We start from the raw sequence: 22,635 nt of genomic DNA, 5'->3' as shown, positions 1-22,635 counted from the left end.
GGGACATTATTATGAGGGAGAAGTATATTAAGAGGGACATAATTATGAGGGAGAAGGATATTAAGAGGGACATTATTATGAGGGAGAAGTATATTAGGAGGGAAAGACCATGAAGGAGAAGTACAGTAATAACCCGGGAGGCGGGAAGAGAGGCTGGGGGTCCGGGAGGGAGCCAGAGGGACCTCAGGCCTTGGCCAGGGAGGTGGGCTGGAAGACAGTTAGGAGGGAGAAGGACATTAGGAGGGACATGAGGGAGAAGTATCTTAAGAGGGACATAATTGTGAGGGAGAAGTATAGTAAGAGGGACATAATTATGAGGAAGAAGTGTATTAAGAGGGACATGAGGGAGAAGTACAGTAATACCTCTGCTTACAAACCGTCCTCCTTGCAAACGCTTTAGCTTCTCTCTCTATTCATAAAACTCTGTATGTAGGGCATTTCCCCTCCCTAATTCTTTATTTGTTTGACTAAACTGCGGGAGGCAGTGGATGACAGGAGTGCCTGGCGTGCTCTGGTCCAGGGGGTCACAAAGAGGCGGACACGACTAAACGACTACACAACAACAACAGGGTCGGTGGCAATCCAGCCCTGGTTCCTAGGAAGACTCATCCATGCTTCCTCAGGGAACATTCTTCTTCTCTTGGCTGTGTATTGATCTTACAATAGAATAGTGTGTTTGATTCGTAGGATTTGCTGCACCTTCCATTAGAACTTGGCAGAGGACCAAGGGGCTCCTTCCAATCTCTTGGAGACCTCCAGAGAGCCCAGATGGATGAGCAAGACTCAGCTGGCCCTGAAGCAGGAAGAGGCCATGCCATAGAAACTGAGAGCAATGGGGGATTCCATGAAGACGCCGTGCAGAAGATCCTGGGTGAGGAGGACACCCCTTGCTCAGAGGTGCAGAGCCAGCAGCTCAGGCAGTTCTGCTACCAGGAGGCCAAAGGACCCCGAGAGGTTTGCAGCCAATTCTACCACCTTTGCCGTCTATGGCTGAAGCCAGAAAGGCACACGAAATCTCAGATGTTGGACCTGGTGATCTTGGAGCAGTTCCTGGCTGTCCTTCCTCTGGAGATGGAGAACTGGGTGAGGGAATGCGGAGCGGAGACCTGTTCCCAGGCGGTGGCCCTGGCCGAAGGTTTCCTCCTGAGTCAGGCAGAGGAGAGGAAGCAGGCAGAGCAGCAGGTGAGAGAGACTTTCCTCTGGATACTCCCCAGGGGCTCCAAAGAGGAGGGAGAGTATTCCCAAATCATTTCCTAATGGCCCATCCTTTTTTGGAAAGCATCTAGGAACAGATCTTCTCCTTCTCCTTCTTGCTCTTCTTCCTCTTCTTCTTATTATTAATACCACACCCATGTGGCTGGGTGCCTTCCAGCACATATAAAAGCATAAGAAGGCATCAGGTGTCTTCTAAAAGTTATGCAGTTTTTTATCTCCTTCTCACCTGATGGGAGGGCATTCCCCAGGGTGGGGCCACTGTGGAGAAGGTCTTCTGCCTGGTTCCCTGTAACTTCACTTACCACAGTGAGGGAATCAGCAGAAGACCCTCGGAACTGGACCTCAGTTCATGGAGATGCTCCTTTGGGTATAGTGGGCCTTTGAGGCCAACACTTTGAATTGTGCTGGGAAACGTTCTGGGAGCCAGTGAAGATCCTTGAGGACCAATGTTTCATGGTCCTGGCAGCCAACCCCAGACACCAGTCTAGCAGAAGCAGGAAGCAGCTTTCACCTCTGTCCCCCGAAAGCGCTTGCCTCTGCCATTCCTTCTCTAACCCTTCTCCCCATTCTCTGTTTTGAATCCTTGTTGCTCTTTCAGAGGAAGGATCTTTTGGCAGAAATGGGTCTTGATTCTTCTGAGGCAGAGAAGACTCCGCTCGACGCCAGAGTGAGGCCTCTGGGTAAGGAGGAAGGAGTGTTTTCTCCCCCGTTTTGTCACATTCTCTTGGTTTTGAAACTAATCTGTGAGTTCTTTGCATCTTTTGGGGGAAGACACCTGGAGCCCAGAGCTCGGGGGGGGGGGGAGATGTATATTTGCAAAACCAATATATGAAATGGGTACAAATGAGTCCAAATGTACTCAGCAGGGGAGACTTTTACTGCAGCTGGTTCAATTCCGCAGTTTATGAGCTCATCTCTTCCAGCAACGCCTGTACATTAGTCCAAATTGAGCTCTAATTGACAGGAGAACCTCTGCTTCTTAATGGCAGCGAAGGAGAGTTTTTGGCAGATGAAGAGCTTTTTCACTCAGCGCCTCCCTGCCTCCCGCAATCCATGCCGGAGCCGGAACCTGGTACCAAGATGAACTGGGAGTGAAGCCCGTTCCCCCCTGTCCCTGGGGGCAACTTGCAAGGAGAATTACCCTCAATCATCCTTGTTTTTCCTTTGCCAACGATCTCCCGCTGCCTCCAATAAAGCAGAGCGGAACCGGAAGCTAGCAGGGGAGACTTTGACAAGCCCCATCTGTACTTAGAGATGCACTTGCAGTTTCCCACTTACATTTTCTCTCCCAGGAGACGGAATGATGCCACCAAGACCTGCTCCTTCATCTTTTCATGGTGGTGGAGGGGAGGCAGCAGCTGTGGACCCAGATCAGGTAGGGGGAAGGAGCCTTGTGGGGAAGGAGCGCTGGGATGCAGACTGGCTGGACACAGTTGGATGCAGAGGAATGGTGGGAGGAGCCAGAGAAGAGGGAGCCGACTGGGAGGAGGAGGAGGAGGAGGTGTCTGAAGCTGGAGAGGGAAGAGGGCTGAGGGAGCAGAGGGAGTCTGTGGCAGAGAGCAGCCCAGACTCCGAGGCAGAAGCTGCAGCAGGAGAGAGGGATGAGGAAGGCAGAGAGGGGTCTGGCCGCTGTAGAAAACAACAGAGCCAAGTGAATGTTCTCTAAGAGGACAGCCTTTTTCCTGTTCTGTTAGGGTCCAGTGTGCTTTGAAGATGTGGCTGTCCATTTCACAGACGAGGAGTGGGCGTTGCTGGATCCTGACCAGAGAGCTCTCCATAAGGAAGTCATGGAGGAGAATCGTGGGATCTTGGACTCTCTCGGTAAGGCTCCCTATTGGATCATCCTATCTGTTTTGTAATTCAAGACATCTCTCTATATGATGAACCTCTGATATTTCGATGGGGCTCAACAGCGCCACCCACAGCACCTGGGATGTTAACACTCCCATAGCAAACCTTGGATGGATGGCTATTGATTGTTTTCCCTGTGAATATTCTTCCTCCATTTAAAACCACGATCAGGCTGTCTGAACTGCCCAGGCCTTCTTAAATGTAGGATTCAGAGTGATTTGAGGTGTTGAAGTAGCTTCAGTCACGTTTCCTGCTTTTGTTCTTGCTTGTCTCTCTCTGGTTGACCAAAGAGTCGCTTGACATTGGAGATGGCACAGATTCCACGACTGAACCAAGCAAACTCCATCCCAAAACAGAGCCAGGCCTTTTGAATCTTAGGCAGTGAACCCTGTAGTAACAATAATGAATGAATGAATGAATTTATTAATACGGTCACAGACCAGCGTCAACACACACAATATCACAGATCATAAAAAATATCAGAAATACAAGGGACAATATGAATATAACAAGGATTTAAATATAAAAATTAAAATTAATTGTTAGCGTGCCCCCGTAATTAACATTTAGGGGTTTGGTCATTATGGGATACCACTTGCTTCCTGCGATTGATTGCAGACGCACAGAATTTAGCTACATTTAATGTAGTCTTGGGATTCTTGTACTCTAGCAGTAGTTTTAAACTATGGTATTCCGATTCTTTCCTGGACAATGTATGTTTCCAGCCCATGCCAGGTGTTTTTAATCAGCTGCTTGCCTCTTTGGGGGGGAAGATATACATTAATCAGTAGCAGGGTGAAGAATCTACTTTTCACTAGTAAGGCCATAGCCAGGTGTTTCAGTGTCTCTAACTTTACTAAGGACGCCCTCAACCTTGTAGATATTAAAATGCCTAGGCCACCCTTGACTCTCCCCCCTTTAGTGCTTGGAGATCCTGTGAGGGACATTGAGGAAAAGCCGTTAACTTCTAGGTCCCCTGTGAGCCATGTCTCCTGTAAAAATACTGTGTCGTAGCCTTGGATAAATTTAGCAAAGGATGGATCAGCTGCCTTTTTTTGCCATCCTGCGATATTCCATGATAAAAAGCTAAGGTTGGCTTTACCAAGATCCACTCCTTGTCAATTATCTTCCAAGGTACTGTTGGAGTTTACCATTCCGCATGGCAGCCGACTATCATCCTTACATGGAGAGCTGCCCAGGTATTCTATGGTGTCAGATGGTAAATATAGAGTGCTCACATTGGTAGAGACTGGGCCTTTGCTATACAAGGCCTCCTCCTGGGGGTACTCTACCTGGTTGTGGCCTAATTCCGCTTCATCTAAATATCTCATTTTGGACCAGAAGCCTGGTGAAGTTTCCTTTTTTATATATATATAAATATTTATTGAAATTTTCAAAAAATAAAGAAAAAACAAAAAAAACAGCAATTAAAAACACATAAAATTTACATTCCTTACTATCAATAACCAATTTCCTTGACTTCCCCACACCTCCCCTTCTTGTATTCCAGTTCCAATTTTTAGCTCAGCAAGTTCTTGTCCCCAAACTTTACCTTATTTTCTTTAATTCATTTTAGTTAACCAATTTTAACTTATAAACCTCAGTCTTTATACATCAGTACTTATTCTTAAAAATCTTTTTCTAAGGTCGACCCCAATTCCCTTCCACGAATTCCCCATTTTTATATTAGTAGCAAAACAAAATTAAAAGAAACAGAATATAATTGTACACCCTTTGAATTCCCAAAGCCCCACCCCCCCTTTCCCGGTTTCGAACCCCAGCAAATGTCCATCAGTCTATCTGCTGTCAGCCTGGCGACCTCACGTCCGAGGCTCTTAATTCTCTCTCAATTCCTCTCTGCCGGTTTTTTTGATAGTCCTTTATATTGAACACCAAATCTCGAAGAAGCTCTGTCCCAATAAGGTCCATGTTTCTTTCAGCCAGGCCTCCATATTTAAAAGTGGAGCCAAAATCTTGTTTCTTACTTCTCTTAAGTCCAAATGTCCCAAAAGCTCCAGTTTCCACTTTAGCCAGGTTTGTAATCCATAGGTCTTCAGATCTCCACATAAGGAGATCTCTCCATTCTCCATTCTTCAATTCAAACCAAATTTTCATCATCCTGATCTTATTTTCCTTTGTATCCATCTTAACTGGCCTCTGGCTCTCCTTAATCATCTGTGGCATTATAGCTCCTCCTTCCTTTTCCTTCAAATCATCATGTATCTCTTTCCTCACATTCTCAAATTTCTCAGATTTCTTTTCTTGTTCAGCTGCAGAGATTTTTAGTTCAGCTGCAAAACCTTTTTGTTCAGCTGCAAAGACTTGAGTCAAGTCCCTTCCAGGCTCAGTAGTTTTATTTACTGCTCCATTCAATATTGTAACATTTGTAGCCAAAACATCACTTTGTTCTTGTAACTTTACCAAGAGAAAAAAAGTCCTCTCCAGTTCAGCCAGTATTTTTCCACTTACAGCCATTCTTGTAATGTCCTGAACCCCCTCTAGAGGGGTTCTGGTTTCTTAGTATCTTCCAGTTCCAACCCAAAAGTCAAATTAGCCTTTTCTTCTTTATTTTTAACAATTTATTACCAAATTGTAACAAATATAACCAGCAAAGACAACAGAAACAAAGTTCTCCTTTTCCCCCAACTTTGACAGCTAGTTTGACAGCTGTCAAAGTCTTCTATATCTCTTCAGCAGGCTCTCTCACCGATCGCTCCTGGGTCTTGGGGGAGGGGTGACAATTCCGCTCTCATTATTAGCTCTTATCCTCCAGCACAATCACTTATATTGCCAAAACGTGGAGTTAATTGCTTTTATCCACAAAAGAGAAAGGTGTTCTCTCAACCTTAGTTATAAAATCCTTGCTTTAAGATGTTTACAAGGCGGGTAGACGGACTTCCTCTTTGCGCCTTACCCGATCGTGCCTAATTCCCAAGAAAAATTTCCCTTTTTAAGTCCAATTTCCGTATTACTCACGGGTTGTTACTTTTAGTCCAAATGTTCAGAGAAAGAAGTCAGCGCTCTCCGTCCATGGCATGCGGCTTCACTCAGTAGGGGAAGCAGTCGACTCTCAGCACCGCACCGCTCTCCGTCCCCCGTTCCGAAGCCTTTAAAAAGGCTCCTTCGCGGGTCGGGGGGGGGGCGCAAATGGTGCCCGCCGAGTCACCAGGTCCACAGGCTTCAGCGCCTGTGGTTTCTGAGGGTCCCCACATCGCCGCCGCGGCTGGTGAAGTTTCCTTAGGCATGTTTTTCCTTATAGGGAGCGATGCATTATTCTCCTCTGTGAGTTGTACTTTCTTGATTGCAGGTAGATTAATCTCTGCTTTTATCTGAAGGTTACGTGGTCGACGAGCCACTGAATCGAGTTCTTGTGAGATGATCGTTTTGGGAGGGCTCTTGCTCTTTCTTTGGACATCTGCCTTGGTTTCCTTATATAACTCTTTCCCGGCCAGCTTATTTCTTAGCGTTTCTAATCTTTCTAGGATTTCAGCTTGTATTAAAGGTGGGAATGTCCAGAATTGACTAATTAAGGTATTTTCTTCAAAGGAGAAATTGTGTGTAGGGGTATCCAGTTCGTGAGGCGACTGGTGGTTATTCTGATATTCAGCTTTATTGTTTTCCACCACCTTTGAATAGATGTCTGTCTTATTTGATTTGATGAGGTGCGAGGGGGGGGCCGGGCACTTCGAATAGGTGAGTCACTGTCAGGCCCACCCTTTGCAGCTTCTCCTTATTAATTAATATTTGTTTTGCGGTCGAGTCATCTTTAAATGTCAGCATCACTCGATTATACTTATTGTCATTTGGGAGAAAATCTGCCTTGATAACGTTACCTTGTAGTAGGAGGCCTCTAAGTACTAAGTCAATTTTTTAAAATATATACGTTCTTTGTTGGTCCAGTGAATGTAATTCTGTACGGTAGTACGTAGGGCAAATAACCAATCTGCTTCTGTTGAGGATCAGCGTTTGATTGTTCTGGGTTGTCTTATTGCGAATGGGGGTGATAGTCTCCACAGTAGCAGAGGGGGTTTGCCGGTCTTTATCTAATTGTTCGTTCCGATCTTTCGTTGATTGAGGATTAGGGGGTTGTGATGCGCTTGTCACTTTAGGTTGCTGGATAATGCTCTGTTTTGGGGTCACGGGTTTAGTATTCTTTATATTTGATTCCTTTATTGTGGGATTCTCCAGGAGCTTGAATAACTTAGAAAAATTCAATTTCTTAGTTTGTGTATGACTCTTAGTCCGCCTTCCCACTTTTATGTTTTTAGACTTCTTCTTGTGAAGTAGGTGTATTCTTTGGTGGCGATGCTTCTTTTTAGGTGAGGAGTGTGTGACTCGACTGTTGGTAGACATGGGAGTGGCTCTCTTTGGGACCTTCTCTGAGATACTGGGCTCTGTTGGAATTTTGGCCGCTGGAGTAGGGGTGTGTGAGATTGCTCCCTTCCTGATAAGCTCTGTCAGGCTTACTAGCAGACCCACGCATTCCGTAAGAAAGTTCCTGATTGGTCTTAATTCTTTGTTTATGTGCATTTGGCATTCTTTCATCATTTCATTGAAAAACCCAATCAGGACACAGATGTTGCTATCTGTGTCCCAGCAGGCTCCTTTTAGCTGACTTGGATTTTCCTCTGTTCTCGTCGCACTTGAGGGTTCCATCCTAGCCTTTTCGCTGGGGCTGGCTGCATTGACTGATCCATCTAGTGTGTGTTCTACGAGTGTCGGTAGCACTAGATTGGGAGACTATCTGAGCCATCTCCATTGCCAGACTGATCCCCTCTCTCTCCTCACCAATATCAGGTTCCTTCCCATACCATGTTCGGTCAATAGACCAATCATGGAGAAGTGGGGGCTCGGAGCATGTGGGCGTTTTTGTTTCAGGCTTAAAATAATGCAAAATTTTCGTCTGCGAGGTTGCTGGTGGTGATTCAACCCTCTGCGTTGGGGAGACCCCCAGAACTTTACATTTCTGTCTGGTGAGCACCATCTCCGTAGAGTATATGGAGTTATGTGGGATATGTGGATGTGAGGATAGCACCACTTCGTCCCAATTAGACAAGCTAGAATTAACACTCCTCTCGTTAAATAACGCTCTCCCCAGAAGCTCCACATCTAGTTAATTAATTAGGAGTGGCTGTGGTCCACTGCGTGCCAGACTTTCCGACAGTTCACAGTCTAGCAGTCAGAGATAGAGGGGGATAGATGGAATAGATTTTTACAGTGGCATTACTTACAGCGACTGTGGCAGATGAAACGTTGAGGGGAGGAGGGCGATAAAATCCTATCTGGCTTAAACCGCCATCTTACTTGCCGAAGAAACTATCTCCAAGGTAGGCAAGTAATTAAGACCAATTTGCTGAGCTCCTTTGCCGTGGCGGTCATCTGGCTGGGCACTGAACACAGGGCGAACTCTCCCTCTCCGGCAGCCTCCTTTGTCTAGCTCCCTTTCTGCACCGGCGTCCTGTCGCGTTGGGTCTCGGCTCCCCTCCCCGCAGCCCCGGGGATGGCGGACGGCTTCAACTTTCAGTTTGAACTAGTGCCAGGTCTCCCTGACCCTATGTTAGTCTTAAGTTTTTAGCCAGGAATCAAAGCAGGCAATCAATCACAGGAGCTGCTTCTTTAGGCATTTGTTAATGGGGAAGGGCAGCTTGGTCAGTAGCACAGCAACAAGCCAGTAAAACAATAAAACGTTAACTAAGAAAAACAGAGGCAGTGGTGAGGTGATAAGGCAGCCAATAAATCATTAAAACTGTAAAATTAGAGTCCAGGAAGGCTAAAAAAGGCTAAAAAAACTACTTAAAATCTTAATTGAAGGCAGGCGAACCTGACTATGCTGCTATCTCCGTCGCCATCTTAATAATTTTATTATTTTTACCTTGCCCATCTGACTGGGTTGCCCCAGCCACTCTGGGCAACTTCCAACAAATAGAAAAACATAATAAAACATCAAACATTAAAAACTTCCCAATACAGAGGTGCCTTCAGAAGTCCTCTAAAAGTTGCATGGTTATTTCCTTGACATCTGATGGGAGGGCGTTCCACAGGGTGGGTTCCCCTATCGAGGAGACCCCCTGCCTCGTCCCCTGTAACTTCTCACAAAAATGTAACATTTAAGTACAGTGGTACTTCGGGTTAAGAACTTAATTCGTTCCGTAGGTCCGTTCTTAACCTGAAACTGTTCTTAACCTGAAGACCACTTTAGCTAATGGGGCCTCCTGCTGCCGCTGCGCTGCCAGAGCACGATTTCTGTTCTCATCGTGAAGCAAAGTTCTTAACCCGAGGTACCATTTCTAGGTTAGCGGAGTCTGTAACCTGAAGTGTATGTAACCTGAGGTACCACTGTAAGGAAACTGGAATAATAATAATACTGATATGCCAAGTTTCTGCTGCATTCTGTGATGTCGAGAATTTAAGAAAACATCCAAATTGGTTTAAGGTGATGCACATCATCATTAAATTTTTAGCCACTAAAGAAATTTAAATTTGGCAGCTGCTACACACATTTGTTCAATATACAAAATGTGTTTTTCAGCACACAGAAGTTCATTCCCCTACCACAAGGTAGCTGACTATGACCAAGTCAGTCCAGAGTCAATGTTCCCAAATATGTCTCAAGCTCTTAAAATTTGTTTAGATTTATTACTGCATATTGAACAACATAGCATATTGAATACAGTGGTACCTCGGGTTAAGTACTTAATTCGTTCCGGAGGTCCTTTCTTAACATGAAACTGTTTTTAACCTGAAGCACCACTTTAGCTAATGGGGTCTCCTGCTATTGCCGCCGCGCCGCCGCGGCATGATTTCTGTTCTTATCCTGAAGCAAAGTTCTTAAACTGAAGCATTATTTCTGGGTTAGTAGAGTCTGTAACCTGAAGCGTATGTAACCTGAAAGCAACAAGCAACAAAAAAGGCTTTTATGGGTATGTTCGTAGCAAAAGGAAGAACAAAGAAACAGTGGGGTCACTCAGAGGAGAAGATGGTGAAATGCAAACAGGGGACACAGAAAGGGCTGAACTCCTCAATGCCTTCTTTGCCTCAGTCTTCTCCGATAAAGAAAACAATACCCGACCTGAAGAATTTGGAGCAAATGATTCAGCAGAGGAAACACGGCCCAGAATAACTAAGGAGATAGTACAAGAATACTTGGCTAGTTTAGATGTATTCAAGTCTCCAGGGCCAGATGAACTGCATCCAAGAGTATTAAAAGAACTGGCAGATGTGATCTCAGAACCACTGGCAGTCATCTTTGAGAATTCCTGGAGAACAGACGAAGTCCCGGCAGACTGGAGGAGGGCAAATGTTGTCCCTATTTTCAAAAAGGGGAAAAGAGAGGACCCAAATAATTACCGCCCAGTCAGTCTGACATCAATACCAGGAAAGATTCTGGAGCCGATCATTAAGCAAACAGTCTGTGAGCACCTAGAAAGGAATGCTGTGATCACCAATAGTCAGCATGGATTTCTGAAAAATAAGTCATGTCAGACTAACCTGATCTTGTTTTTTGACAGAATTACAAGCCTGGTAGATGAAGGGAATGCAGTGGATGTAGCCTACCTTGATTTCAGCAAGGCATTTGACAAGGTGCCCCATGATATTCTTGTAAAGAAGCTGGTAAAATGCGGTCTTGACTATGCTACCACTCAGTGGATTTGTAACTGGCTGACTGACTGAACCCAAAGGGTGCTCATCAATGGTTCCTCTTCATCCTGGAGAAGAGTGACTAGTGGGGTGCCACAGGGTTCTGTCTTGGGCCCGGTCTTATTCAACATCTTCATCAACGACTTGGATGATGGACTCAAGGGCATCCTGATCAAATTTGCAGATGACACCAAACTGGGAGGGGTGGCTAACACCCTAGAGGACAGGATCACACTTCAAAACGACCTTGACAGATTAGAGAACTGGGCCAAAACAAACAAGATGAACTTTAACAGGGAGAAATGTAAAGTATTGCACTTGGGCAAAAAAAATGAGAGGCACAAATACAAGATGGGGGACACCTGGCTTGAGAGCACTACATGTGAAAAGGATCTAGGAGTCTTGGTTGACCACAAACTTGACATGAGCCAACAGTGTGATGCGGCAGCTAAAAAAGCCAATGCAATTCTGGGCTGCATCAATAGGAGTATAGCATCTAGATCAAGGGAAGCAATAGTGCCACTGTATTCTGCTCTGGTCAGACCTCACCTGGAGTACTGTGTCCAGTTCTGGGCACCACAGTTCAAGAAGGACACTGACAAACTGGAACGTGTCCAGAGGAGGGCAACCAAAATGGTCAAAGGCCTGGAAACGATGCCTTATGAGGAACGGCTAAGGGAGCTGGGCATGTTTAGCCTGGAGAAGAGGAGGTTAAGGGGTGATATGATAGCCATGTTCAAGTATATAAAAGGATGTCATATAGAGGAGGGAGAAAGGTTGTTTTCTGCTGCTCCAGAAAAGCGGACACGGAGCAATGGATCCAAACTACAAGAAAGAAGATTCCACCTAAACATTAGGAAGAACTTCCTGACAGTAAGAGCTGTTCGACAGTGGAATTTGCTGCCAAGGAGTGTGGTGGAGTCTCCTTCTTTTGAGGTCTTTAAGCAGAGGCTTGACTGTTAGGATATTTCCGTTCCACCTTAAAAGGGAGCAGGATGTTTGTGTCACAGCCTGCGTATTTCCTGTCTCACAGGATGTTTGTGTTGTGTCGTTGCTTTCGTTTTCCTTTTTGTTGCCTGAGCAGCCGAAGCAGACGGTCATGGTTTCTTTGTTCTGACCAACGCTAAATAAACTGTAAATATGCTCTCCTGCTGTGCATCTTTTGCTGTGTGAATTCTGCTGATAGAGTGTGCACCAGCCAAAGAATGTGGCAATCTATTCTGAGGCTTCGTGTCGCTATTGCTGATACTGCGTGTCTATGGGAGGTCGATGGATCGTCTGGCAGGAGCTTGGGGGCTCAGATGGACTTTGTCTCCCTGGCAGTATCCCAACAACAGGTTTCGGGCCCAGATTCACGGCACTTACAGGAGAGTAAGACTGCGACAAACAGCTGAAAGGTATGTGTTGGAAAAGCGAAAGTAGAGGCTTTTCTGAATGCCGGCAAGAGTCTTTGAAGTCCGGCTGGTCTAATTGGCCTGGGAGCCGAGCCAGAGGCATCGTGATTAATGGGCTGCCGAGATACGATGTCTTTGAAGGCATAAAGGCTCACGTAAAAAGCTGGAATGGAGATTTTCCAAGCTTCTGAGGCCACTGAGTGCCCAAAGTTAAATCGGCACAATTATCAGACCTGGGCAAAATGGTGTGAGAGTTTGCTGCGTCAGTTTGGAGTGTGGCATACTGTGTCTGAAGCCACTCCAGTTCCTCGGACAGAGAAATGGAGTGCCCAGAATTCGAGGGCCATAGACGTAATAGTCTTGTCCGTCTCTCTGGAGGAATTAAACACGCTAGCTCGAAATACGACTGCATGTGAGATGTGGAATGCTTTGAAAGCTGCCCATCTGCCAATCATCCCAGCCCAGAGTTTGAATGCATCGGAGGTCCTGGCTGTTTCCCAGAATGCGAGTGAATGCAGGGATGCTGAGGGCACCGGTTGCAAGCTGCAGGGGGAGCAGACTGTCACGTCATCCCAGGCAGCATTCCAGCCTCCAGGGGGAGCCAAGGAGTCGGCAGCTGAGAGCTCTGTTTCTCGTGAGAACTAAGGTCAAAGCCTTTGCAGAGGCCGGAAGACCAGATGTAAACAGAGCAAGATGCTTGCAGATGGCCAGAGGCAGAGGGAGGGTGAAGAGCCCACGCCAGTGGAAAACAAGGCTTTGTTTGCTGGCACAGCTTCACCAAAGGCTAAAGGCACGTCTGATGGCCAGGAGCAGGGGGGCAAGTTGCAAAAGCCCACGCCAGTGGAAAACAAGGTTTTGTTTGCTGGCACAGCCTCTCCAAAGGCCAAAGCCAGGTTTATTGTGGATTCAGGGTGCACCCGCCATCTTGCGAAGGACCGCCATCTGTTTATCTCCTTCACACCTCAAGTTGGTGAGATCCACCTGGCTGATGGAAGGACTTTGCAAGCTATAGGAGTTGGGACTGTGAAACTTGCAAGTCTGTGGACAGAATGGACTGTTTCAAGAAGTGGCAGAAAGATATATTGAAATTTGTCTGGCAGGGCAAAAAGCCCAGAATAAAATTTAAGATATTAACTGACGCAAAAGAAAGAGGGGGGTTTGCCCTGCCGGACTTAAAACTTTACTATGAAGCAGCAGCTTTTTGCTGGTTGAAAGACTGGCTACTTCTTGAGAACACAGACATTTTGGACCTAGAAGGGTTCAATAATAGATTTGGTTGGCATGCATATATATGGTATGACAAGGTAAAAATTCATAAAAGCTTTAAAAACCATATTGTTAGGAAAGCATTATATAATGTTTGGATTCGTTATAAAGATTTGTTGGAAAATAAAACCCCTAGGTGGCTGTCACCAATGGAGGCTAAGGAAGTTAAAAAATTTAATATGGAATCTAAATGGCCAAAATATTGGGAAATTGTAGAACAAGAAGGTGGAAATGTGAAATTACAGAGTTATGAGAAACTGAAGTTTAAAGTAAGAGATTGGCTACATTATTACCAGATAAATGAAGTCTTCAAACAGGACAGGAAAATCGGCTTCCAGGTGGAGAAGTCAAAGTTAGAAACAGAATTGTTAGAACCCAATACGAAGAACCTGTCTAGAATGTACAACTTGCTGCTGAAATGGAATACACAGGATGAAATGGTTAAATCAGCTATGATTAAATGGGCACAGGACATTGGTCATGACATTATGTTTGCTGACTGGGAACAGTTATGGACCACCGGTATAAAATTTACGGCATGTAATGCCTTAAGAGAGAATATTATGAAAATGATTTATAGGTGGTACATGACCCCAGTCAAGCTTGCAAAAATTTATCATTTGCCCAATAATAAATGTTGGAAATGTAATGAAACTGAAGGTACTTTCTATCACCTTTGGTGGACGTGCCCAAGGATTAAGGCCTTCTGGGAAATGATATATAATGAAATTAAGAAGGTGCTTAAGTGTACCTTTCACAAAAAACCAGAGGCTTTTCTCCTGGGCATGGTGGGCCAATTGGTGTCAAAGAAAGATAGGATGTTTTTTATGTATGCTACAACAGCAGCAAGAGTTCTACTAGCAAAGTATTGGAAGACACAAGAACTACCCACACTGGAAGAGTGGCAGACGAAGGTGATCGAGTATATGGGACTAGCAGAGATGACGAGCAGAATCCGTGACCAAGGGAAAGAGACGGCGGAAGAAGATTGGAAGAAATTTAAACTTTATCTTAAAAATTCTTGTAAAATTATTGAGTGTTAAAATGTCATGGGTAAAGCATAACAGATTTGCAGCGATAAATGATTGGATAAGAGGAAAGAAAGAGGTTAAAGAAAGGAATTAATAAGTAATCTGGACCAGGGGTTGCTGAAAAAAAAAAAGCTCAAAACAGGGATGCAGAAAAGGGAGGCATGGGGAAGTCGCTGAAATTGGGTACATGAAAAAATTTATGAAATTATACATGTTTATATGTTTGTTTGTGTTTGTCTTTTGTATTGTTTTATATTATATGTTGAAAAACCAATAAAAATTTTATATATAAAAAAAAGAAACTTGCAAGTCTGCATACTACCATCAGAGATGTACTTTTTGTTCCAGGAGCTGCGGACAATTTGCTTAGTGTCCCACAGCTGATTGGGCGTGGTTTTGAGATATCCTTCAAGAGGACTGTCTGTGTCATCAGGAAAGGCAAAGAGGACATTTTGCATGCAAAGTTTATGCATGGCTTATTCTGTATAACTTATGATGACAGTGCTGTTAATGTGTCTGATGCTGATTCTTGTTGTGTTGCACAAACTAACAAGGTTCTTCATGCGGGATGTATTCACGATGCACATCGAAGATTTTGTCACATGTCTTGGCAAGCGCTGGCCAAGATGCCTGGGTTGGTTGAAGGTTTGAACATCAAACCCTGTAAGTTTCACATGAAATGTGTATCTTGTGCAGAGAACAAGGTAAAGGTTGCTCCAAAAGGCAAGGAGTCTAGCAGGCAGGCTTCCAAACCCTACCAGCTAGTGCACGCAGACCTGGTAGGTCCTCTTGCGCCCTCTTTGGGAGGAGCAAGGTACTTCATGGTTCTAATTGATTCTTTTTCCAGGTACATTCATGTGTTTATGCTCGAGCAGAAATTGCAAGCGTTTCCTAGGTTCAAGGCATTCTGTGCTTGGTTGGAGAATGCTCACGGTAAACGTATCGGCTGTCTGTTTACTGATCGGAGCGGGGAGTTCACTTCTCAGCAGTTTGAAGCTTTCCTGACTGAGAAGGGAATCCAGCATGACTTGTCAACGCCTAGATCGCCATGGATGAATGGGCTTGCGGAGCGAGCAAATCAAACGTTGCTGCAAGGACTAAAAACCTTGTTGCATGATGCCAACCTCCCTGAGAAGTTTTGGGGGGAGGCTTTGGCGAATTTTGTTTACACTTTTAATCGCAGATTGTCATCACCTATTGGTTGTACTCCCTATGAGAAGATGTTTGGTAACAAACCTAACGTCAAGCACATGAGAATCTTTGGTTCTGACATGTGGATACACACCCCACAAAGCAACAAGCTTGGGAAGCGTGGGGCACATGGTTTGTTCATGGGGTACGAAAAAGGTGCATACAGGGTATGGATGACTAACTCTAAATCTATAAAGTTCACAAGGAGTGTTGAGTACAATCCTAAGTGGGGGGGAAATGTGGGAATTTTCCAGAGTTACCCAGAGGAGGATGAAGGTGATGTGAAGAAAGCAGATCATGCTGAGAAAGCTGAGGAAACTGATGATGATGATGATGATCAGAGTTCGGATTCCAGTTCAGTGGGCGGCGCTGCTGCTGGTGTCAGTGACAGTGATGACACAGCAGACTACAAGAGCGCAAAGGCCTCAGTCAGACCATCTGATGAGTCTGACAATGAACTAGAAGAACCACTGTTCACCATTGGTCATTTTTCTCCTAAGAAAGAGGAGATGAGTCCAGAAGACTTGCGTCTGGTTCGCAGGTCTGAAAGGGCGACCAAAGGCAGACCTCCGAAGAGATTTGCTGATGAGTTTGCTAAGACGGCAACTGCTGTTCTTAGTAGCTCAGAGAAGGTGTGGGAACCTTCAAGCTTCAAAGAGGTTCAGGAGTTAACCTCTAAAGATGCTGAGCCTTGGCTAAACGCCATGAAGGCTGAAGTTGATTCCTTGAACAGGAACCAAACTTGGGAGCTGGTACCGGTAGTCCCAGGGATGAGACTGGTTGGCAGCAAATGGGTCTTCAAGGCCAAGACAGACCAGAATGGCAAGGTTGTCAGACACAAAGCCAGATTGGTTGCCAGAGGTTTTTCACAGGCACCAGGACAGGATTACCACGAGACCTTCTCGCCCACCGTCAAATATGAGAGCATTCGGCTGATGCTCAAGATCGCTGCAGAGGAGAAACTGCATGTTTCCCATCATGACAATAATACAGTTTTTTTGGACGGGATTTTGGGGGAGGAGCTGTACATGCTTCCACCTGACGGGATGCAGATACAGAAGGGAATGGTCTGTAAACTGCGGAAATCCTTATATGGTCTCAAGCAGAGTGCCAGGTGTTGGAACACAAAACTCACTGAGACGTTGCTTTCTCTAGGTTTTCACCAGGGCAAAGCTGATCCGTGTGTGTTTGTCAAGGAGGAGGGGCAAAACAAACTGTATTGTTTATGTTTTGTTGATGATCTTCTGATGTTTTGGAAGAATCAGGCTTTTTACCAAAGCACCCTAGCTCAGCTGAAGGAGCACTTTGACATGAAGGATCTTGGTGAGGTATCCAACTATCTTTCTCTGCAGGTGGAGAGGGACCAAGCAGGTAATTTTCTGGTACACCAAACACAGAAAATTGCTGATGTATTAACCAGGTTGAATTTGGTTGATGCAAACCCAGCAGACACACCGATGGTGACAGGTTACCAGGTAGATAGTACTGCTGAAGCGTTTTCTGACACAACGCTGTACAGATGCATTCTAGGCAAGTTGAATTTCATTGCTAGATGTTCAAGACCTGACATTGCTGTAAGCACTAACCTGCTTAGCAGACATGCTAACAATCCTACTGTTCAGGATTGGAAAGCTCTGAAGCGCATAGCCCGCTATTTGAAAGGGACTTTGCACTACAGGCTGAGGTTTACCAGTCAGAAGACTGGAGGTCTTGAAATCTTTGCAGATGTGAGTTTTGGAAGTGACACCATGGATGGTACAAGCACTTCTGGAGTATGCTACATGTACAACCACTGCCTGTTTGACTGGTTGTGCAAAAAGCAGACGACAGTTAGCCTAAGTTCCTGTGAAGCAGAACTCAATGCTCTGTCATTTTCACTCATGGATTGTGAATGGTTGATGCAACTGTTTAAGGACATCGGGGTTTCTGTGAAATGTCCTATACAAGTGTATCAAGACAATAGATCTTGTTTGGCTTTGCTGAACTCAGAGAGTTGCAAGCAAAGAACCAAGTACTTGCAGATTAAGCTACATCGTGCAAGAGAGTGTATTCAGAAAGGACTCATTCAGGTGTCCTATATGCCAGGAAATGAAATTCCTGCTGATCTGTTGTCTAAGGTTGTTAACAGAGAACAACTTAAGGTTTACGTACAAAGGTTGCAGTTGGGTTGAACCACAGGTACTACAGGTTACACGGAAAGGGGGAGGATGTTAGGATATTTCCGTTCCACCTTAAAAGGGAGCAGGATGTTTGTGTCACAGCCTGCGTATTTCCTGTCTCACAGGATGTTTATGTTGTGTCATTGCTTTCGTTTTCCTTTTTGTTGCCTGAGCAGCCGAAGCAGACGGTCATGGTTTCTTTGTTCTGACCAACGCTAAATAAACTGTAAATATGTTCTCCTGCTGTGCATCTTTTGCTGTGTGAATTCTGCTGATAGAGTGTGCACCAGCCAAAGAATGTGGCAATCTATTCTGAGGCTTCGTGTCGCTATTGCTGATACTGCGTGTCTATGGGAGGTCGATGGATCGTCCGGCAGGAGCTTGGGGGCTCAGATGGACTTTGTCTCCCCGGCAGTATCCCAACATTGACAACCATATGTCAGGAGTGCTCTGATGGTGTTTCCTGCTTGTCAGGAGGTTGGACTCGATGGCCCTTGTGGTCTATTCCAACTCTATGATTCTCTGATTCTATTCTATGAATGTAACCCGAGGTACCACTGTATATCTTAATTTTGAACAGGGAACTTTCCCGCTTTGGCCACCTTTAAAATAATAATGAAAGCACATTTTATTTATGAAGATAGTACAGATCCATATTTAAATTTGAACAAAATGACGTTACTAGGTTAAACTGTACTTTTAAAAACTAGAGAGAGAAAGCATATAATATTCAACTTGATTTGTATACAAAACTAGACATTTTTACAGAACAAAAAGAACATTATAACATCTAACTCCCTTCAGTTCTTCCCCTGTCCCAAGCATTAATGAGCATTGTTCCATAATTTGGGACTGCACTTCTTCCTGAGACTCTAATCCCTTTGCCTCTTAGTTTCAGGTGGTGATGAATTGGAAATGAAGAACAAGGGAGACTGCAACGAAATCCACACAGTGGAGGAGCTATATCAGGATTCAGACTGTGGAGAGAGCTTCAGTCAGAGCTCCCATTCCACTTCCCATCAAATAAATCCCCTTGAGAAGAAACACTATCACTGCTTGGAGTGTGGAAAGAGCTTCAGTAACAGCAACTATCTCACTTTGCATCGTAGAATTCATACAGGGGAGAAACCCTATCAGTGTGTGGAATGTGGAAAGAGCTTCAGTCAGAGCTCCCAACTCACTTCCCATCAAAGGATTCATACAGGGGAGAAACCATATCACTGCTTGGAGTGTGGAAAGAGCTTCCGTCAAAGCTTCGATCTCACTTCCCATCGTAGAATTCATACACGGGAGAAACCCTATCAGTGCTTGGAATGTGGAAAAAGTTTCAGGAAGAGCTCCGATCTCACTTCCCATCAAAGGATTCATACTGGGGAGAAACCCTATCAGTGCGAGGAATGTGGAAAGAGCTTCAATCAAAGGGCCATGCTCACCTCCCATCAAAGGATTCATACTGGGGAGAAACCCTATCAGTGCTTGGAATGTGGAAAGAGCTTCATTGACAGACGCTATCTCATTGCCCACCAGAGAATTCATACAGGGGAGAAACCCTATCAGTGTGTGGAATGTGGAAAGAGCTTCACTCGGAGTGCCAATCTCACTTCCCATCAAAGAATTCATACAGGGGAGAAACCCTATCAGTGCGTGGAATGTGGAAAGAGATTCAGAAATTGCTCAGATCTCACTTCCCATCAAAGGATTCATACAGGGGAGAAACCCTATCAGTGCGTGGAATGCGGAAAGAGCTTCAGTCAGCGGGCCAAGCTCACTTCCCATCAAAGGATTCATACAGGGGAGAAACCCTTTCAGTGCATGGAATGTGGAAAGAGTTTCAATCAGAGGGACAAGCTCACTTCCCATCAAAGGATTCATACAGGGGAGAAACCCTATCAGTGCGTGGAATGTGGAAAGAGCTTCACTGAAAGCTCCTCTCTCACCTCCCATCAAAGAATTCATACAGGGGAGAAACCCTTTCAGTGCATGGAATGTGGAAAGAGCTTCACCTGGAAAGAAAGTCTCACTTCCCATCGTAGAATTCATACAGGGGAGAAACCATATCACTGCTTGGAGTGTGGAAAGAGCTTCAGTCAAAACCGGGGTTTCATTTCCCATCGTAGAATTCATACAGGGGAGAAACCTTATCACTGCTTGGATTGTGGAAAGAGCTTTAGTCACAGCCACGATCTCACTTCCCATCGTAGAATTCATACAGGGGAAAAACCCTATCAGTGCGTGGAATGTGGAAAGAGCTTCAATCGGAGTTCCCATCTCACTTCCCATCAAAGGATTCATACAGGGGAGAAACCCTATCAGTGCGTGGAATGTGGAAAGAGCTTCAGTCAGAGCTCCCAACTCACTTCTCATCAAAGGATTCATACAGGGGAGAAACCATATCAGTGCCTGGAATGTGGAAAGAGCTTCAGTCAAAGCAACAATCTCATTTCCCATCAGAGAATTCACACAGGGTAGAAACTATTTCAGTGCCAAGAGTGTGATCGGAGGGATTTATGAAAGTCTGGTCTCATTTTTAAAGTTCTTTTATAAAATAGAATTGGAGCTCTTAAAAGGACTGGCTGAAAAAGCTAAAATCAAGACAGGTTTGGACAAGTTTGTTTCTCTTTGAAGGATAATATTTCTTCTACTCTGAGCCACTTAAAGAGAATTGGATTCCTGCAAGACAACCACTCTTATCTGGACACCTAAACTGCTATGTCCTCTTGGACACATTATTTCTATTTTCTGTTTTATGGTTCCTCTCCTAAAGTAATTATTTGGTTTGTTTGTTTAATTTGAATCTTAATTTAAGAAATTGGATTTTATGTTAAACATATTATGTGTGTTGGGTATCAGGCTGGAAGGAAGAGGGAAGGCTGGAAAAATGCAGGAAACAGGATCTCTTGGGAAAGAGTTATTCTGTGACCTTGACAAACTGATAAGGTGCTGCTTTGAGAACAAGGGAGAGGGAGATTTTGAAGATCGCAGTTCAAAAACAGTTTACACCAGGCCTGTGTTAGATTTGGAGAAGCTATTAGCCCGAATTGATAAAAATAATGAAATGGAGACAAATTTGACCACTAAAGTAGAGACACTGACAGAGAAAACAGAAGCACTAGATATCTCTATGAAAGGAAGGAAGGGAGAAGTCTGAAAAGCTGGAAGACAAAAAGTGGAAATCAGAACAGGAGATGCTTAGGATTGATGTGGACGGTTTGGGTGGAAGGTAAGAGGCAACTGCGGGCGTTTAGGCGGTCCTAGAGATGAGACAGAAAGCCCAGCCTCTGAGACGGAGAGGAGGGAGGAGAGCAGGATTTTAGCAAAGGTTTGAGCGGAGTGGCTGGGAGTGGAAGAGGAATTCATGGAGGAGGCGCCACCCTCCTCACAGCTGGGGGTGGTGGCTTTTGGGTAGAAAACCAATGTGAATAAATCCCCCCAGTGCCACCCCCTGGCCGGTCTTCCTGTCTCCCTCTCCTTGTGCCCCCACCCTGCCCCAATCAAAGTCCCAGCCAGCAGCTGCCCCCCCCCAGGCCTTCCTCCGCCCACCTTGGGGCCTCAAGGCATGCGGGCAAGTAGGATCTTAGAATGCAACAACTGATTGGCTTGCAGGAAAAGACTAATCAGGCTCCAGGAGGGAAGCAGAATCTGTTAGGATATTTCTGTTCCTCCTTTAAAAAGGGAACAGGCTGTTGTGTGTCACATGGCTGTTTACTTCCTGCTCACTGGGAGTTTCCGTTTTGTATATAGCTTTTGTTCTGGCTGTTTTCCTTGACATGGATGCAAGCAGACATGTTTTTCCTTTGTTCCGACCAACGTTGAATAAAGCTGTAAATATGCTCTCCTGGGTGAATCTTCCGTTGTGGAAACTCTGCGAGAAGGGCGTGCATGAGTCTTGGAATGCGTCTGAGGCTCGTGTCGCTATTTGACTGATGCTGTTCCAATGGGAGACCGGAGATCGTCTGGAGACGACATGGAGGCCTGATGCCTCTGTCTCCCTGGCAGGATCCCAACAGAAACAGCCAATCAGACGAGACTCGTTGTGTAAATAATGTATATAAAAGCCTGAGGTTTGGGGGGCAATTAAATCACTGTTTTACAAACTGCAATAAAGAGCATGAAATCACTACAGGACTCCGAATATATTTCACTGGCGATGAAGGTGGGATCCTGCTGAGCTGTCTGCCGCGAACCGCACACAGCCGCCACAGGCAGCACAGCATTGCACTGTTGCACATCCAGGCTACAGCTCCAGGACCCAAGGACCCAGAATGGCGACAGGCAACCGCTTCATGCCGTTCAGCCCAGCCTCAGGAGACTGGGAAGAATACGCCACCCGCTTCCCGTTCCTCCTGGAGGCAAAGGACGTCATGAGACACAGCCAAGAAGAGGGCAACCTTCTTCAGCATCTGTGGAGAAGAAACGTTCAAGATCGCCCGAGCCCTCCTCGCTCCCACAAATATTGCGACCGTTCCCTATGACACGATAATAGAACGGCTGAAGGGGCACTTCTCGCAATAATCCTCGGGGGTAGCGTGTCGAAATGCCTTCTAGGCAAAGCGGCAGGTCTCTGGAGAAACCATAACCGGGTATGTGACCTCCCTCCGCCAGGCTGCCCGGCTCTGCAACGTCACAGAGCTGGAGAACATGCTCCGCGACTGCCTCGTGGGCGGCCTGAGGGACGAGAAGCTGCAGTGGCACCTGTGATGGCCTGGGATTCCGATTCTGAGAGTGAACCGGAGGAATCCCAGCCGGCACAGGAGTCCCCGCCTCCAGGGCCGGCTGAACTGGGGCAAGGCCTGGATTCTGAGGAGCCTGCACCTGTGCCAGATCCTCAGGAGCAGGCACCAGGTGAATCCATTCTGGCCCCAGAGGTGGTTGAGGACTCAGTGTCTACAG

At 45.5% G+C, this 22,635-nt stretch overlaps 1 protein-coding gene across 1 annotated transcript; it reads left to right on the top strand.

The window, feature by feature from the left end:
- The first annotated feature begins 345 nt into the window (after window positions 1-345).
- Window positions 346-21,852, top strand: LOC128420158 (zinc finger protein 345-like). The gene is made up of 5 exons (XM_053401671.1): window positions 346-1,182; window positions 1,814-1,895; window positions 2,508-2,590; window positions 2,910-3,036; window positions 18,638-21,852. The coding sequence occupies exons 1-5, from the start codon at window positions 769-771 to the stop codon at window positions 20,212-20,214; spliced, it is 2,283 nt and encodes a 760-aa protein (XP_053257646.1). The 5' UTR covers window positions 346-768; the 3' UTR covers window positions 20,215-21,852.
- Window positions 21,853-22,635: the final 783 nt, after the last annotated feature.

This window comes from Podarcis raffonei, chromosome 8, assembly GCF_027172205.1.
Source record: "Podarcis raffonei isolate rPodRaf1 chromosome 8, rPodRaf1.pri, whole genome shotgun sequence".
Classification (NCBI taxonomy): Eukaryota; Metazoa; Chordata; class Lepidosauria; order Squamata; family Lacertidae; genus Podarcis; species Podarcis raffonei.
Note: the sequence above shows the minus strand (reverse complement) of the source record. Positions and strands in the feature narration are given on the sequence as shown.